General features: G+C 34.6%; 1 protein-coding gene and 2 long non-coding RNA genes across 3 annotated transcripts; 1 reads left to right on the forward strand and 2 right to left on the reverse strand.

The window, feature by feature from the left end:
• The first annotated feature begins 227 nt into the window (after positions 1-227).
• On the forward strand, positions 228-2,525 carry LOC110380520 (uncharacterized). Its single transcript, XM_021340521.3, has 4 exons — positions 228-968; positions 1,210-1,278; positions 1,734-1,878; positions 2,278-2,525. The coding sequence occupies exons 1-4, from the start codon at positions 228-230 to the stop codon at positions 2,436-2,438; spliced, it is 1,116 nt and encodes a 371-aa protein (XP_021196196.3). The 3' UTR covers positions 2,439-2,525.
• An 825-nt stretch (positions 2,526-3,350) lies between these two features.
• On the reverse strand, positions 3,351-5,675 carry LOC110380023 (uncharacterized). The gene is made up of 2 exons (XR_002429784.3): positions 5,343-5,675; positions 3,351-4,153 (listed from the first exon to the last, which is right to left on the reverse strand). It is a non-coding gene; the product is annotated as an uncharacterized LOC110380023 (long non-coding RNA).
• An 11,645-nt stretch (positions 5,676-17,320) lies between these two features.
• LOC110380039 (uncharacterized) lies at positions 17,321-18,209 on the reverse strand. Its single transcript, XR_002429786.3, has 2 exons — positions 18,065-18,209; positions 17,321-17,813 (listed from the first exon to the last, which is right to left on the reverse strand). It is a non-coding gene; the product is annotated as an uncharacterized LOC110380039 (long non-coding RNA).
• Between the last annotated feature and the right edge of the window lie 1,650 nt (positions 18,210-19,859).

Below are 19,859 nucleotides of genomic sequence, written 5' to 3' on the forward strand. Positions count from 1 at the left end.
AAAATTTTCTATTATATTTGAGTAATAACGATTTTCGAAAAGTAATTAATATGTTGTATACCTATCTGTAACCCGATGTAACGGCGTTTTAATTTATTTTTAATAGCCACTGTTTTAATATTACAATTTTAAAATACATTTTGATGAATTCGATTTTCCACCATTTTCTACCCCACTGGATATTACTAGTGAATAGAGAACATTCGTGTTGCAAGACGGTACGAAAAATGATTTACGGGTATTTCCGTCCGTTTGATTTTATTAGCAACCTTTTTGGGTTGCCTACAGCTACAATAACTGGCAACAAAACAAATATTTGGTTAAAACTCTGGGCCATATCCATAGCTATTGGGTTAATAAGCAGCTATTCATTTGCAAAAGAAAGGATACTGTATTTGGATCTGAAAAATGACATGAAAATAATACCTGATATCAACGATTTAGTTGCGAATATAATTATTATAATAATCAATTTGTTAAACAGTGACAAAAATTATGTCTGCGTGAGAGAAATGTTTGATGAAATTGTCAAAGACGTAAATATAGATAGCAAGGTTCTAAGATTATTTGCGTACAAAATATACGTGTGGTATTTAATACCGATGATAATATTTATTGTTTTAATAGTTATGGAAATTGTATACAATTATCCACCTTATATTTTTGTGATAAGAATCCCAACGTTTTTATCAATAATGCATTTAATTATGCACTTGATTTTAATATTAGCACTCGTGAAAGTCATTAACAACCAGTTGTCTAGAACTTTAATGTACAATGATAAAGGCCCTAAAATTGTGTGTAGGGAGAACTTGGGAAAAAGATTCACGATCAAATATATATTTTTTAATAGTATTGAGTTTGTTGAAATTGAAAACAACGTACATTTCGATTTGAAGTTTCTTTGCAAACTCTATGATAATTTAAGCACTTGTATTCATCTGTTGGAAAAGTGCTACGGTTTACAGGTGAGTTCGGCCTGAATATTACCTATATAGGCACCTACAGCTAGTCATATTATACGACGTTTTGATAAGACATAGGTAAATATGTATTTGAGTAAAAAAATATTTCCTATTGTGGTTTTGTGATCGTTTATTTTTTTAATGTTATGCTCTAGTTTGCACTCACATCATATCAACGAAATTCAATCAGATTTAGTATGAAGCCTCGTTAAAAATTGTTATACTAATTCAGCTTTAATTACAGATTTTCATATCGATATGGTTAATGTTCACGAGTGGAGTTGTGGGCGTGACGGTCCTCGTCACCAATAAGGTTTGAAAGGCTTTGATAACACACTTTATGAATATGATTACAACTAATACTAGGCTAGACATGTGATTCGAAATATGTTTGTTTCATGCTTTAAACGCATGACTCAAGGATTTTTTTTATTACCTAATTTAAATATTTAATATTCGTTGGGACCAGCCCGCATTGAGAAGAATGGCGATTAACGCTCAATTCTTCTCTGTGTGAGAGGACACAGTGAGGCGAAAAAAGGCTGATGATGATCATGATGAAATACTTGTAGGTCTTACGTACTTATTAAGTGCATTACCTATTCTTTTAGTAACTTTTCTGAGGCAAATGTTTTTTATCTACTTGTCTGAATGAACACGCTGTATGTATCATCATATACACACCGGGTTATGCCTTACATACAATGCCAAGCTACAAGCCATTTCATTGCTATACTATGTTGTATTACTGATCAATTTTGATTTCAGGTGACATTTCAATGGCTCGTAGTACTTCAAACCATTTTGCCCTTCTTTTGGTGTTTCATCGGATGTTACATCAACGACCAGATATCTAAAGAAGTGAATCAGACTATCACGCTGATTATAAAGTGTCTGATAGACTTTAGATGTGGTTAGTATTTAATTTATTTACTATCTAATAAATCTTAATGAAAAGGACTTACAGAACTGCAATGAGGTTTTATCTAAATTAAGGTTTGGCACTCATAGCAATAAAATTTTGCACCCCGCTCTACGGATATATCTATTTACTACAGAAACGCAACCAGTGTTCAGTAAGTTATTACTTGTTTTGCCCAGTTATTACAATCCGTGTGCAATCTACACTCCTATTGTAAACATGATAGTAACTTTGTCTGTAGGTAGGTATTATTACCTATAAGAAGCACGTGCTGATATTGTGACAAAAGTTGTTGAGAAAATTCGTGTGCAAAAACATATGACTATCGAAAGCCTACAAGCTTATTTCGTTTCTTGTCTGGCTGAGATAATTTATTTGTGATTCTTTCAGTGCCTTCAAGAAAGCCAGTTTTGGAGACGTTTAAGGAACTAGTCAGCAATGATCGTCTACAGTTCACAGCTTGCAGCTTATTCAAATTGAGCTACTCTATGCTACTTGGAACTATGCTTAATGTTATCACTTATAGCATAATTTTAATTCAAATGTTCTAGTTTATCTCTTTATTCATTCTGAATCTTATCATTTGAATGTGACCTTGTTATAGTTTTAATTAAAGCCAGCTAGTTTTTGATCACCTGTTTTCAGCCTTTCATTAAATCCTGATTTGAGGGAATGAGTTAACCGAGGACACGGTGGACCACACAGTCCAGGTGTGCAACGCATGGGAAGGGCACCGCCGGGTCCTCGTCGAGGCTTTGGGCGGCGGCGACCTCTCGCGTCCGGCCCGTCCGGTTCAGGCTATGGTCCGGGGCGAGAGGGAATGGGATGCCGTCGCCTCCTTCTGCGAAGCGGTCATGCTCGAGAAGGAGGAGGCGGAACGCCAGAGAGTTCGCACCTCTCATCCCGGCCGCCGCGCTGGACCAGGTAGACACCATGGGCGCCGGGTGTCGCGAGATGACTCCCGGCCACCGTAGGCGTGGGTCTGTGGGCGGTGAGTTCGGGTGGCTCATCGTCCCTCTGTCTTTCTAGACGACAGACCCGTGTCGACGGCGCGCGTTGTTCCACGCGCTCCTCAAAGAGATGTCAGCAACCCCAGCGGGGCCCAGCAGGGCCAAGGCCTGCCGGGGCTGCGGGTTGTTCGAAAGAGATACCGCGGCCCTGGTACATAAAAGGCCTATGACGGAACACGACGATTTTAGTCAGTAAGAGCAGACTCTTACCTCCCGCTGCTAACCCACAGCGGGAGGGGTCATTTGATGATTTTACGTCGCTAAAAAAAAAAAGGGAATGAGTTAACGTAGACGGAGTTTTCTAGTCGTGAAAAAAAGAAGTTTGTAAAAAAACCAGTTCTTAATATCTGAGGAATACGCCCATGATAATATTTTATAATTCGTATTTGTTTTTAATGACCAGCTGAAATAAGCTGTACAAACAAAGGTAAGCAGAATTTGAAATGATATAGGTTTTTATTGTTTAATAAATAATACCATTTATTAGAGATTCTACAAATAAAATTAAATAATCAAACATCAAGACATTTCAAAAACAATCATTCTGAACATACTTCAGTATACCTACTTACAAATAAATTGGATAATGATATTGGAACGAACGTGACATTATCAATTCACCAGTATCTATATTGTGATTGATAAATGAACAATCAATATGAACTGATCACAACAATACACTCTCATCTTGAGTTTATCTCTTCAGTATTTCCCAAAAAATCATGCCATGATGTGGTTTTTCCAACATTGATAGATGGGTGACACATTTGACTAATTTCGGTGCAACGGAGTAAGTCTTTCTAGAAAAGACCAACATATTCTATCAGATGGCCTATGAATTGAAATTTCATGTAGTTAATTAATCAGTCGAATCAATTATCGCTGCCCAATGCACACCATTTGCTTATGGCCAGCTCTTCTCCACATATTGTATGACATCATCCCCTGCCGAATAAGATGCTGATTTATGAAGACAGGGAACGTACAATCTCAGTACCGCAGTTTTCACTTAAAGTTACTTCGGCTCCACATAACATAATTCCTTGTAGGAATGGCATGGACCTCCGAAATTACTAACTTAGCATAAAATATTACTATATAAGCTTAGATGTGTAAACTATGAAGCTGGTTAATATTAGAGATGTAGGTTTAAGCTCTTGGACGATCCTTGGGGTTATCGGGAGGTCCATAAGGCCTCTCGTATGGGGGAGGGCGGTAGGGTTTTTGTTCGCGCTTATCTCCTGGGCCGGACATATCTGGAACAATCGAAAAAATATGTTAAAAATATGAGTCAATTGAACCTACGACTACTTTGATTGAACTTAAAACATCATCATCCTCCGAGCCCTTTTCCCAACTATGTTAGGGTCGGCTTCCAGTACCGGACGTAGCTGGGTACCATTGCTTGAACTGAACTTAAAACAATTAGTATTATTTTCATTATTGAAAGTGTTAAGTGAAATTAACATTTGCAACTATTCGAAACACAAAGTGGTGTGATGTCCTACATAACGACAGCTGTCTGTCTGTTTGTTGTGTGATGTTTCAAGAACATGCTGATTTATACAAAAGATAAAGATCTCAAGTAGAAAGGAAATTATTAGGTACCTACTGTTGCAAGATAGTAGAGGTTCGTCTAGTACTTTGCCAATTCCTCAAGGCTGGTTTTAAAATAAACAATTGAATTTTTCGAAACTGAATAAACTGAACAAACTAGCTGTCATGCTATCTTTCAAATATTGAATACTACTAAAATAATGAGGTTCTGGAACATATCTAATATTATTCCAAATAATGTTATGTCGATGACTACGTAAAAAGTATCATTTATCGAACAATAGTTGTGTTAAAAATTAGACATACAGTTAAAATAATAGTGGCCTGTGGGTAGCGCCTGTTTCTCAACTACGAATGGGTGAATTTGATTCCAGATTAGAGAAAGTAACAACGTTACTTTTAAATCGTATGTACTTTTAATGTCTATTGGACACCATTGACTAAGTAAGTACTGGATGGGGCAAACAACTTGATAAACCCTGGTTTGTTATTGCAGAGGTTTATATCCAATCCCCCTTCTCTGTTTGAAAAGAGGCCAAGGTACCTAGTACTATGTGAACGGATTTATTAATTGGGTTTGATTGGATAATTTATTGTCAATAACTACATCCAAATTCAAAATGTCCGAAGAAAAACGGAATCGAAAGCAAGTTTTCTTTTACAGTTTTATAGTTTTTCAGAACCTGGGAAATATTACACGAACTCATTCCTAATGTTTATATAATTAACTTTCAAATTAAACGAAATACGTTACTGAATTAACTTTGGTTAGTTGTTGACGTGCAGGTCACACATATATTTTGAGTTTAAGATGAAATTATAATTATACTTAATCACTACGATTAAAACAAATTAATAAGTATGTAACAATAAAGTTTGAAAGCTTACCTGGTTACAATTTAAGTATTCAGGTATTCACTGAAGGAAACTTCACGTTTAGCAGTTATTTGGTTACTGAAGAAATGATGGTGTTTGTAGTTTATAAATACAGCAGTAAACTAGATAACGGCTGTCCATATTTTATCTTGAAGGAGTTATCTGTGAGAAAAAGCTGCCTGCACTTGGGATTCCCTGATCTCCAAATGTCTTAGATTGATTACTCATCCTTGGGTTTCTTCTTGTCTTATTTTGATGAATTCAATAAGTATGTCGCAGTTTTTTAGTTGATTTGGCAATATTCAAGATTACCAGATGTAGAATAGTTACTACTTACTTTGTAAGTAAATGTATACATATTTACTTACATGAATAGGTAATGATACTTACAAACTTTAAAATAATACATATGTACTTAATTTAAATAAAATATCTATAAGTTTTTCCTTTTTTAGACATGTTGTTTTAGAGAAATGTAATTTGACAGCCACTTTCTGTCCACTGACTGCAATTGAAGTCACGATAAGCTATGTTTGTCTTTTCCTTCCTTCGTGTTTTCTCCATAAAGAAGATCTCTTAAGTATTTCATTTCTTTGTAGGATTTAGTTTTAGTGCATTAAAATCCAGGAGAATCTCACCTACCTTCTTCTCAGGTTCCTTCAAAAACTTAATTGTTAGCCTTGTGTGTTTCTTACAAAAGAAAAAAAGGGAGTGGTGAAGGGCGGGAGTTTTGGGGGCTGTCTTTTGTATTTGACGTTCAAAAAATGCTGATTTTCAGTCCACTTTGAATAAATGACTTTTGATTTTATAACAAATAAAATACAATTTGTAAAAATACCTGTAAAGTTTGGATTCTGACTTCACCTGCAACTAAAATATCTAGTGAGATAATTTTTGTCTGTTTGTGTATATTTTACCTAAACCTTCTGCTACATCTAATCTTAAAAGGAAGATCCGTCCAAAAAATAAGTCACAGTAGGTAGTTACCGACCTAGATATTTGTAATATAATAAACTTAACTTCAAAATATTACATTATTGATATTTGGCCCTACACGATCTTGGACCAGTCTATGGCTTTAAATTCATTAAACTTCCTCGGTCCAAAGGCGAAATTGGAAGAAGGCACACCCCCGCTGTCTTCTCGTGGGTAACCAATAGGGGTAACCATACTTTTCATTTTGTGGCATTATTTTGCTACATACTCACATCTTCTACCATGTCAGCTTTTTATATTTTTCTCCTCCACTCTGTTATATTTATGGCATATGTATCGGATATCTGGCATTCTATCATGTTTTTGTCAATACATCTCTCCCTCTCATTTTGGGCCTCCCAATGGATCTTCGACTAGGTTTGGAGAGATGCAGTGCCAAATTACCTGCGTAGTCTGGCGGCATCCTCTTTACCATACCACCCTATGTCACCATCCCTTTGTACCCACCTTTAGTTCATGCCACCTTCGCCGACACTAATAACTCTTCAAACAAAGTTTGAAAACATGTTTTATTTCATTTTGTAATGAAATAATCTCGTTAAAGTTTGTAACTCATAAGCAAACCTTTTATTTAAAAACTAAAGATTTTAAACAGGAGTCTGCTATCCTTATGAGCTATTCCATTGATGAATCAGTACAGTTGCACAATTTTGTTCTCTTAAAAAATGGAAAAGATGAGTAAATCCATTTTTGCCGATAACATAAAAAGTGTCACTTTGGGTTTATACTGTAACATTGTTTATCTTTTAAGGAATTTCCTTGGTCTCTCAGCACATGTGAGTCGACAGTAGGTATGGTGACAGTATGTAGTCAAGTGATAGGAATTAGGTTTGAGTGGGCGCTCCCACTTCAGTCGGGATTTTCTAGCAAATCATCAAAATATCATGAAAGGACGGTTTCTGCTTTGCTGGGTTACAGAATATATCATGTGATAATTTTTTAGAAGTGGTCATCGTATGCTTCATTTGATTCATAAAGCTGTAGTGAATAGTCAATTATAATAAGGTTACGTTATACATTTACTACATAATTTTTAGGGTTCCGTAGCCAAAATGGCAAAAACGGAACCCTTATAGTTTCGTCATGTCCGTCTGTCCGTCTGTCACAGCCGATTTACTCGGAAACTATAAGTACTACAGTGATGAAATTTGATGGGAATATGTGTTGTATGAACCGCTACAAAAATATGACACTAAATAGTAAAAAAAAGAATTGGGGGTGGGGCCCCCCATACATGTAACTGAGGGATGAAATTTTTTTTTCGATGTACATACCCGTGTGGGGTATCAATGGAAAGGTCTTTTAAAATGATATAAAGTTTTCTAAAAAACATTTTTCTTAAAGTGAACGGTTTTTGAGATATCAGCTCTCAAAGTCGTAAAAAGTATGTCCCCCCCCCTCTATTTTTATAACTACGGGGTATAAAATTCTAAAAAAAATAGAGGTGATGCATGCTAATTAACTCTTTCAACGATTTTTGGTTTGATCAAAGTATCTCTTATAGTTTTTGAGATAGGTTGATTTAACTGTAATTTACGGAACCCTTCGTGCACGAGTCCGACTCGCACTTGGCCGGTTTTCTAGAATGCTTCCTTGAGCTCTGAGTCTGAGTATCTAAAACTTATTTCAGTCTAGCAATTTTAACAATAAATCAGTTAAAATGTATTCGTGTTAATCGTATTCATCTACGAATGATGAAGAATAGAGAGTTTTTAACCCCCGTCGCAAAAACGACGGGGTGTTATTGAGTGAATTATTAATTTCTTGGTAAGTTGGTAAGATTTTGTATGCACAAAATACAAAAAAGCCTTCTTCACAAATTGGCATTTTATGTAGAAGTAGGTAATGTATAAAAACAATAATAAAATTTAATCACGTGCCGTAATGTAAGTAAGTACTATCAAAGGCCCTGGTAAAAGTTGTATTCAATGGACTATTAAGTTTTCTTTTCCTTGTAAAGCTTCTAAAGTACGGAATTCAAGTTATTGTAAGCATGTTCACTTACTAGGTGGTTTATGGTAATTAGTATTTTTGAAAAATATGTGATGTGCAGCATGTGTGATGTGCCTAATATTTTGCATGATTTTTCTAACATTACAAGGAGTTAAGGTTTTTGGCTTTGTAGGAAAAAAGAAATCGGATCTACAAGAACGAATTCAAAAAAGTTTTAAAATATTTTAAGTACAATTTGAATACGACGTGACGTGGGCGTAAAATACGGCATCTTGGGGAACTACGTCACATCATAAAGACCAATCGGATAACGAAGACAGAAAGAACAGACTTGGGGCGTTAACGCTTTTCTCAATGGTGCTGATAATATGTATAAAGATCCTACTGCCTAAAGCCACGTTCATATGAAAATAGTACTTACTTCATAATACCAGATTAATTGCCATGTGTGCATTGTTCAAGAGCTGTCTTGACATAACCAAATCTACTGGTTACCTTGCATGTGAAGCTGTCGAATAAACTTATGCTACATTTTCAAGTTAATGCGTTAGTATTTCCCGAAGGACGTTTTCCGAGAATTGTAGCAGTAACTAAATCGTAATATCTGTCAAGTCTTGCCCCAATAATCTTGGAGTCGGCTTGCAGTCGCACCAGTGTTCTTCATGGAAAGACTGCCTATTTGCCGTTCTCAGCTCAGTAACCGTTGAAAAGTTTGTCAAACTTTCTTGATTAATATTTCCACCTTAACGTGCCTTCCGAGACATGGAACATTGGTCTGCATTTTTTTAAAGTTTTACTACGCAGAGAGAGTAAATTTGATTGTTTTACTTTTTTTCTTCTAGTTTACCTGACGGCTTTTATCTTCATTCGTATATGCGAAGGGTTGGCTACGTAACGTACTGGGCATGCTACGTGCGGTGTGAACCAACCTTTACTCGTGACGATAATTACGTAACACCACTACCTACGCGTGCCAAGAACGTATAAACCCAAGAAGCTGGGAAGATGAGATAGTAGATTTATTTCTGATTATTCGATAAATCTCAAATAGGAAATTTAAGAAAACTGCTTATGGGAAATACGTTCGTGACAAGAGCATTCTGGAAAATTTTACACGTGCTTGGAGTATTTTTTTTACAAATCCTATTTTATTTACAATTGATTAAAATATATTTACATTGTCATTTATGGGCGATAGCGAAATAAATGAAAATGGTATTTCACCATATAAATACTTAATGGTATTTTTTAAAGATCAAAATCAAAATAAAAGTCGTTTATTTAAATTAGGTTGCAAAACAGCACTTTTCGAACGTCAGAAAACAAAAGACAGCCCCCAAAACGCCCACATTTCACCACTTCTTATGTGTTTTTGCTGGGAAGAAGAAGTGGCGCAACAAACTCCCCAGCAACACATATCTGTCTGTAGGTCAGAAGAACCTTTTTAACAATTTACAATATTTTTAAGAACCAGAAGCAGGTTTATTTAACAAGGAAATAACAAGAAATAATTTTAACATGAAAATCAACTATGATTGTATTCAAAAGCGCGGCAAAATCGTATTCCCGTCAAAGTATAACATGTCTTGTCACAATGACGTTCGAAAATGGAATCCTCCAAACAGAGATACACGACTGAATGGTGGTGGGGTGCCGATGGTCGCTCGTCTCTGCTGCCCTTTATGTAACCACTGGCAGCTAACAATATATACATTTGTGTGCAATATGTAAACAAAAACAAGTTTAAAAAACATTTTAACCTCTCTGTTCGACAACGTTTTAACATATGACTATACCATTGATTCGGCGGGATATTTTGAATCGCGACATGGAAGTCAAGAATTTGTACTAACTTTCAACACATGAATTCTAAGTCTAAGAAGTATTTTAACTATAACTTTAGAGCTCACGTATTTGACAACAACGTGCGAAGGTCAAATGGGTTCAGTTAATTCAGAAATAGATAATAATTACGGTGTTTCTAAGTCTATCGAAAGTTAGGCATTTCCAATTTGGTGAAAACTTAGGTACCAATCAATAATCGCATCACTTTCTCAAACACAACACAGACGTCATATTTATAACATTTTCAATCCGTTGCAACACGTTTCGCGCACTTATTTATGTTTCATAATTAAAAAATCAGCACATAAAATACACAATAAAAATTAACAATTTACAAGATCAAAGTCACAGACAAGAAGTAGGTAGAGTTTGGAATAGAGTTTTTTTTTTTTTCAATCAGCGGTGTGCAATCGATACCTAAAACGGATATTTATTGTAATAATCGAATACCAATTATATATGTATATTTATTTTAATAGCAACTTATTTCAATTTTATTTCTTAATTTTAAATTATAGGTTCAATTTGTTTTTGTTGTTAAGAAAAAAATATGAAAGATTTATGTTTTTTTTTTTTTAATTTAAGCATTAAATGTTTATATTATTTATTTTGGTGTTGCATCATTCGTAATAATTTTTAACTTTAATTGAATTTTTATTATTACGTACTTTTAATTTATTCTTATATTATTTCTCAATAGGTAATTCTAAGATTTTTGTTTCGGCGGAGGGTAAGCCTGGTGTTCTGAAATATAATGAAAATTGTAACTGCCAAAGTCATGTACTTATTTGATGATGAGAAACAATATAATAATAAATGATTGATTTTAAAAAGTCACCAAATATTTTTTACCGAATCCCAAAAAAGGAGGTGGTTCTCAATTTGGATGTGTGTTTTTGGTCGAAAAATATTTCCCACATTGTTATTAGGTCCAGGATCTGATGATGGAAACCTTGAGAAATCGAGGGCAACTCTCGAAAATTGTAAGCATATAACTTTACACCCAGAAGTATGTCTGATAACATTATGAAACAGTAAAGATTCAGAGCTGACCTGATGATGGAGACGAGAGAACTCGACAACTGAATATGTAAACTTCCTCGTGTTTGGGCTCATATTGTTTTGTATTCAGAGACCTTTGAAACAGTGAAGTTACTGAAGGTTTGGAGCTGACCTGATGATGGAGACCGGAGAAGGTCGAGGGAACTCGACAACTGAATATGTAAACTACCTCGTGTTTGAGCTTACATTATTCGTATTTATGTATTACTGTCCACTAATGCGGAAAGTGACAACTATGCTTGTCACTGAAAAGCCAAAAATAAAAAACTTTTTACGAAAAAAAATTGCTTCATTTGAGGATCTGAGGCGGATGACGGGGAGTAGCGACCCTGCGCTCCTTTATAGGTTGTCGGCCAAAAATAATCTTTCTTGTTCTACTAGTCAATGCAATTTATTTGATACCTACCCATATTGACAGATTTATGAAAAGAAAAATAAGTCGGCGACGGCCATCTCTCTTCCATCTTGGACCAGCTTTCGATGAACAGCGAGTAGCACTTTCGACTACCTATTTGGCCTTTTAAACAATAAAATCGTCATAACATTTTGCGATAATTACACCTACCTATCTACAGCTCTCGTCAAATAGCTTTGCCGCTCAGTTAAAAAGTTGGAAGTAACGAACCGCCATTAGATAGGTACGTTTGGCAGGACTACAGGAATTCTGCACATAAAACACCCGCAGAAATAAATAAGTCTTCAAAATTTGCGGTCTTCAGAAATCCTAAAAACTTTATTCCGGCTACAACGTACCTATTTTCAACCACTAATTTTCTAGCATTTTTTCAAAATAAATGAAGTCATTTTACTTTTCCTAATTTATTTTCAGATTATAGTATACAAAAGTGCAATTTAGTAATATTATAATATCAAATAATATAAAATTATTAAATCGATTATTTATTTTAATGAATCGGATCATTCGATGCAAAACTTCTATCACCGTCGCCATCTTGTCTATGCGTCTTCAAATTTTAAGAAAACAACTTAATGTAAACAAACATGGCGAGTTCGATCAGAATTCCCGGTAATTACGATTGGATTTTCGAAAGGTATATTTCTAATGGGCTGCTAAATATGAAAGGTTTGAATGCGTAAAAATAATTTAAATTTATTTAGTTATTTTATTTAGTACTCACAAATACGGTTTGATTGAAAAGAAAATAAATATGAGCGTAAATAATTAGGAAAGTGTATGACTTATTCGCGGGGACCGATCGGGGTCCGCTATGGATTTGACGGATAAATAATTTTATCAGCCAATGTCTATAAATATTGTCACTTGAAAGTGATTTTGGTGGTACCTATGTAGTAGGCCCATATAAAAATGAAAAATATTGGCTTGTTTCTATTCGAACTTTTAAATCCAAACAAAAGTTATTGACCTCATGCTGTAAAATATTAGAACATTCGGGCAGGCATTCGAATTTTAAAATTTACTAGTGGCCCGTGGTACGTGTTTAGCTATGTATAAAGTTCACCATTTCCTTAAAAAAAAAGTGATAAATAAAGAACTGCTCCACCGATTTTGTGCAAAACTTCAAGTACTTAAACCACTTACTAAATAGTAAATAGTCCGCCCCTAAGACGACCCACTGACCAGTCCGAACAAAGCCTAAACATTTGGATTGGACAGGTAAGCCTGTTCTTGAGTTATTAAAATTACAACAAAAAGTGATGAAATACCTAGATTAAAATACTTTCTATTGACTTGACGCTTTATCAGTATATTTATATCGATGCGCTATACTGAGTAGTAAAAAAAAATCGGTAAAAAAACTTTTAAGTCAAACGGTTTTATCTTATGTGCACTGAAAACTAGAAAATAAAAAAATAGTTACTTACCTGTCAACCTACGTAGGTGGTCTTGGTCATATTAGACTAAAATAAAAACGTGGGGCCCATTAACTGTTGCTGTAGTACTTTCTTCTAGAGGTATAATAGGTGTGGATTGCATCGACTTAGTACTATAATCGTAACTGGAGATTTTGACAATCAATAATCAGCCGTAGCGGCTTCACCAGCGAACGCCGAGCTCATGATCTACCAAAGTATAAAGATATGCTTTGCCATAGGTAGGATTTCAGAGGGGCCCCACGTTTTTATTTTAGTCTAATATGACCAAGACCACCTACGTAGGTTGACAGGTAAGTAACTATTTTTTATTTTCTAGTTTTCAGTGCACATAAGATAAAACCGTTTGACTTAAAAGTTTTTACCGATTTTTATTTTCTAGTTTTAGTATTTAATGAAAATGCCTACCGAATATTCCTCATTGTATCTAATTCATTTAGTGCATCATTATTACACGGTCTCTTACCTGATAATTTATTACAATCTAATTTAAAAAAAAGTCATTTTTTAACGACACCAAAATCATCAAGTGACCCTCCCTGGGTCAGCAGCGGTAAGGAGTGCCAGACTCTTACTGACTAAAAATAGTTATGTTTCGTCGTAGGCCTTTTATGTACCAGGGCCACGGTAACTCTTTCGAACAATCCCGCAGCCCAGGCAGGCCTGGCGCCCTGTTGGGCCCTGCTGGGGTTGCTGACAGTATTCTACTTGTGTAGCCCTTTCATTTGATACCCATATTGAGGGGGTTGTGGAAAATATGTAATCCGCCATTTTGTGCCAGCGGCCATATTAGATTTACAATGTTATTGATATTACTATATTGTATTGTCATCGGAATAAAAGGTGTATACAAAATTTCAGATTAATCGCTTGACAGGAAGAGGGTGTTTGAATTACTAAATTGGACCCAAGAATAAAACAAACGGGATGAGCTAAATAAAACCGTTTAAAAATTGTTATCAGCCATTTGGTAGCGGCGGCCATCTTAGATTTCAATTTTGCATAGTAAATTGTATTCTACTTGTTGAGACCTTTCATTTGATACCCATGTTGATGGGATTGATAAAACCTAAGTTATCCGCCATTTAGTAGAGGCCGCCATCTTGGATTTGAATTTTATATAGTACATTGTATTCTACTGGTTGAGCACTTTCATTTGATACCCACATTGACGGGATTGATAAAACCTACGTTATCCGCCATTTTGTACCGGCGGCCATCTTGGATTTGCAATGTTATTGATATTACTATATTGTATTGTCATCGGAAATAAAGGTGTGTACCAAATTTCAGATCAATCTGACTACAGGAAGGCACTGAAATTTCAACTTCTAAATTTGACCCAAGAATGAATAAATAATAAATAAAAATAAAACAAACGGGGTGAGCTAAATAAAACCGTTTAAATAGGTAATATTTGAAAAATATTTAGTAATTACAAAAGAATTACAAAAATATGTATATAGCTATTTTCTTTACTTTACCTATAAATTCGAAACAGCGTTACGTCAATAGATAGATTTGAAAGAGATAGATGCATTTGTAAGAAAGAGTAAACAAATTTTTAAAATCAAAACAAAACACACGTCAATGACGTCACGCACGAAATGAAAGGGATAGAGTGACATGTAAGAAAGAGAAAACAAATGTTTAATGAAACAAAAGACACGACAATGACGTCATGCACGAAATGAGCGGGATAGATTTATAAATAAAACAGAGACACATATATATATTTTAATGAATTTTCAGGAAGACGTAAATCCAGATTATTTTGATACGAAACTAATTCTAATTTCAATTTGCATAAGGTTGACATTTCCTAGAAAGGCTCTTAAGGGCAGCATTAGTTTGGATAGTCCAAGCTAATACTGCCTCTGGTATGATCTTGTTTCGGAATTAAGACTCATTTAGAAACTAACGAGCCGTTCCACTTTTGAAATGGTTATTCCAAGTTTTTATTTTGCATTGAATAAAAAAATGCATAAAATGCTTACGGTACCTAACGTAATTTAATTGATTATTATTTATCCTACCTATAACAAAAAAAAAAAACTACTGAAACTATACAATGTTCTCGAAAAAAATTGCAATTGGTGGGGATCGAACTTACCCTTCGATTGCCAAACCTTATCCGTCATGTAGGCTGAAAATGAATCGGCCTTTTATATAGTGTTGCTAAATTGGTAATTTCAGACTCTACTGTCCAGGTTTTCTTAATGTTTTCCTTCATCTTTACTTAGTCAATGGTGTCCAAGATGGTGTACTTAGAAAGTACACACATATAACAAGAAAAGTTACATTAGTACTTGTTTGACCTGGAATTGAACACACACGCGTACTGTAGTGACTGGTGATTAAAACACTCAGTACGCCACCGCGACAAACAAAATTAAGATTATGTAAGTAACTGGAAAAATTGAAAAAAAACTATTTAAAAAAGTGCCCCGAGTGCCACACGTATTTTTTTAAATGACTTTCCTATTAAAATTATCTGGCTTGCTGCAAAAATAGTAATTGCTATGGCGAGTGCAAAGGCACACTCGGAAGAATAATATGATAAAAGTACATGCAATGTGTCTCACAATTGAAAAACTTTGCTCCACTTTTTTAAGTGTATGCTAAAATACCTTTAATTAAATACACATCGCCTAGAATAGTTCGATGGATTGGTCGCTTCTGAAAATGACAAATATTTTCGATATGGAAATAAATTAAAGAAAATAATTAAAAAATAAGACGCTTACATATTTTTTTTACGTTTTATAATTACCAATGTTTTTTTTTATGTCATTTGGACTTGGCTGGTTGTAGGTGCGATATTCGTGTTTTGGTCTTTCTCTTAGTAAATTCCTCATTCCAGATACAGCAGTTATATTAAATCTATACTAATATTATAAAGCTGAAGAGTTTGTTTTTTTGTTTGAACGCGCTAATCTCAGGAACTACTGGTCCGATTCGAACAATTCGGTGTTAGATAGCCCATTTATCGAGGAAGGTTATAGGCTACTTTTTATCCGGGTTCCTGTAGAGGTTCCCACGGGATGCGGGTGAAACCGCTGGCAGAAGTTAGTCACAGAATATAGATTGTTACCTAAAAATGCATGACAGCACCTTTAACTTTTACACTTCTGATCATTCTAGATGTATATTGCGCGGACAATTTTTGCAGGTGAATTTAGCAAATGAATTTAACAAAACTCTTTCTGAGTTTCAATCTCCATATTTTTTTTCCTTTTTTTTTACTTTCAACTTAATACTTTAATGGTTATAGAAATATGTAGGTACATTGTTTCGCAAACAATTGCTGTCGTGTACCTTCGTTATGGATGACATGATATCTATATATTTCCAAGAACACAAAACGATTTGGTTATTATTTTTATTCTGGTTTAAGTAAGTTGATAGTTAAGTCTCATACTTGCTAAGTTTGTAATAGTCGGCATTAATTCAAGGCAAGGCAAGTAAAATGGATAATAGTATACTCTTAGGCATAGGATATAGCATGTCGAGATACGTGTTCGTGCTAACATAATGTGCATACCTACACCTTCTAAAATGTCTAAAAGGTGCAGATTAGGGCAGCACGCCTTCTTTAATGAAAATATTTTATCTCGTATTCCGTAGCGGTTCAAAACTGCATAATAAGTATTAAATTTTGTGTTAATTTTTAATAGGTATCACTACTAAGCAGGAAAATATTTGAAAATCATTTCCATATTGTGAATCATAGAGAATCGGTTAAGTATCAGTTATTCATTGATGATGATTAAAACTGTTTACGTGCCTGTGTTCTCGTACCGGCAAACATAGCCGGCTTTCATAATCTTTACGAAAACATACCTAAGTAACTACATATAAACAAATTAATAATTTCACTATAGATATTACAGATTCTCAAAACTTAAATAGTTTCAGCAAGTCTTGTTAATGACGAATAAATATATCATAACGATATTACCTAATGACAGTTTTAGTTTCTACAAAAAATATGCTTTCCATTTGTATTATTCATACCTTTTACATTACATACATTTTACTACAAAATCCTAGTTTTTCCCAGGTATGTTTGGGTCGGCTCCCAGTCTAACTGGAGTTAGCTAGGTACCAGTATTTTACATGGAGTGATTGCCTATCCTCAATCAGATACCATCCTCAACTCAAACCTAGGCAACCCCATTCTCGTTGCTGCTTGTCAGAATCTCTGACATTATTTTTCCACAGCATAAGTAATAATTGTTATTGTGCTTTAAGCGTGGTTAAAAGAAAACAAAAGAAAATATAGGATTTAAATATTTTATTGAAAACCTGTTTTTATGTATAAAACGGCTTAAATGACGAGTGCGATGAAAATTGTGATTCAAATGTGCTTGATGACAATATGCTTATGATACATTAATTTAAATTGTAATAAATAAGTCAGTACGCTTAAATTAATAAAGCTTACAAAATAAATTAACTGAGATTAATTAACCTAATCTAGCAGTAAACAGTAGCCGAAACGGGTTTACAAACTAATCGAGATTCCTAGAAAATTGCTTGAGGCTTTCGTTTGCTTAGAAATTGCGGCCGTACCCCTTTGGGGGGGTGTTATTGCTCATTTTTCTGATCACGGAGGCGGTCATGAAGCAGGTGTTAGGCTGGAAGGCCTGTGGTGCCGGTCCGTTGGGGTAGAACTGGTTTCTTGGTGGTCCAACGCAGGGGCTGGGAGCGATGCAGTAGCTTGGGTAACCGTTGTTCATGGCGGAAGAGAAAGCTGGGTTGCGCTGCATGCTGGAAGTAAATAAATAAATTGTTATTAATATGTTCTCAAAGATCTGATTCTTCAGGAAGAAAAAATTATGACTTTTCTGATATAAAACCGTCGGGAATCAGTTCATGATCATTATTGGTAAGGGTTCTTCAGCTAATCCACAAAATCACTTTAATAAATCTGAGATCATAGCGAAGATCAATTGACGAAAAAGTTATTAACTAAAACTGAAACCACTTAAACGTGACAGCTACAATAAGGAAACACTTACTTGATTAGTAATATTTTCAGATGAAAATTAATTTATTAAATTCACTGGGACTGCTCGAGTCGACTTGTTAGTCACTATCACTCGAATTTGTTATTGTGTTAAGGCCGGTTCAGCGAGTATTTATATGAAATCTAAATGTTTATCAGATTATGATTTCACCACGTATTTATCATCAGATCGGACAGTGATTGGCCCCCTTTGTCATGGAAATGTGTCGTTGCCATCAGAAAGTCGGTCAACTGATGACACTGGGGTTGTTTGGTTCTATCTTTGTGGTATATAGCCTATATTTTCTGCCTCAAACAATTGATTTAGGATCGATTCATATTGAAAGATTTATCTTAGAAGAAAGGATTTAGGTGAAGAGTGTTAAAAAGCGAGTAACTCATGTAGATGTAGCTAGACTAACCTTAATAAAAAATCACTGGCGTCAGACAATTTCTTAGGTACATTGGAAAATTAGAGGTACATATGTATATTACACCACAAATTACATTAAAGTAAAATTGTAATTTTTGAAGTAAGCATTAGATATTCTACTGTTATAGAAGAAGAAATCTGGATTTTTCTGGACAAGCAAATCATTCTGGGAAATACAAAGTCCGTATCTTGCCCTTGTTGTTTTTTTCCTCTGCAGATTAACACAATTTTCAAAGTATTCTAATCAAGCTATTTTTAATTTGTTCTTACCTGATAAAGGGATTTACACAAGCCTACTTATTGAATGATATCATTGACTTTCTAAAAATAATCATCTTACTTAATTGGCATTTTAAAGCCTACGATGTTTTTTGTAATAAGTTCGTTATATTTGGGAGATAATTAAAAGGGTCGTGTTTTTATTCCTCAACGTTCAACATTCATTGAATTCTGACCATTTCTTGCCGGTTCAACATTGACGGGTCACCAAAACTATGAATTCTATGTATGATCGTACAAACAGTACTTAAGTATATAAGTAATGTGTCCTTTTAACTGGTTAACTAAGTAGCTTGAAGTTATAATTTTTCACTAAATGGATGACAAACTTAGTTAAATATTGAATTAAATCCTCCCTTTTCCATATTATAAAAAAAAAAACTAACGGGGTGAGCTAAATAAAACCGTTTAAAAACACTCGCTTACTAGTGAAGATGTTATAATCTTTATTGGTCGTGTAATGTTGTAATCTTTATTGGTTCAACCGAGTCAAAGTCAAAATACTTAAATTATGGTATAGTTATTAGAAACTATCATATAATTTTATTTGCCTTATATTATAAGGGATTTAATTCATCGCGTGATCATAAATTATCAATTAAAGTTACCTTACCTATACCTACGTCACAATAATAATTGATCTGCAAATAGATTGGATACATCCACCGGATATATTTATCGCTGTTTTTGTCTAAATATCAGATAAAGTAGCTAAATATAGCTTGGAATTGCCTGATATAAATTCTTGTGTCTAAAAATAAAGTGTTTTGGATTATATGAATTACTTTTAATAGTACCTAATAATATCACGCTAGTATCACGCTTTTGACTTTTACCACCATGGTGATATCAGCTCATATTATAGTCCAAATTGTTGTAGTAAATATCGTAACAACATCTGACTTTTATTGATTCTAATTTAGAGACAGGATAATTTTGTAAGTCGCGCGATTCGCGTGCAAAAGGGGTATCGGGTTGCTCGGGTAACTGGGTTGAGGAGGTCAGATAGGCAGTCGCTTCTTGTAAAGCACTGGTACTCAGCTGAATCCGGTTAGACTTTAAGCCGACCCCAACATGATAGGGAAAAAAGGCTCGG

This window comes from Helicoverpa armigera, chromosome 14 (genome assembly GCF_030705265.1).
Source record: "Helicoverpa armigera isolate CAAS_96S chromosome 14, ASM3070526v1, whole genome shotgun sequence".
Lineage (NCBI taxonomy): Eukaryota > Metazoa > Arthropoda > Insecta > Lepidoptera > Noctuidae > Helicoverpa > Helicoverpa armigera.

Excerpts from the sequence above, each read along its gene's own strand:
- LOC110380520 (XM_021340521.3), top strand. The coding sequence starts at position 228 with ATGATTTACGGGTATTTCCGTCCGTTTGATTTTATTAGCAACCTTTTT. Across the intron at positions 969-1,209 it reads AAAAGTGCTACGGTTTACAG|ATTTTCATATCGATATGGTT; the intron begins GTGAGTTCGGCC and ends CTTTAATTACAG. Across the intron at positions 1,879-2,277 it reads TCTGATAGACTTTAGATGTG|TGCCTTCAAGAAAGCCAGTT; the intron begins GTTAGTATTTAA and ends TGATTCTTTCAG.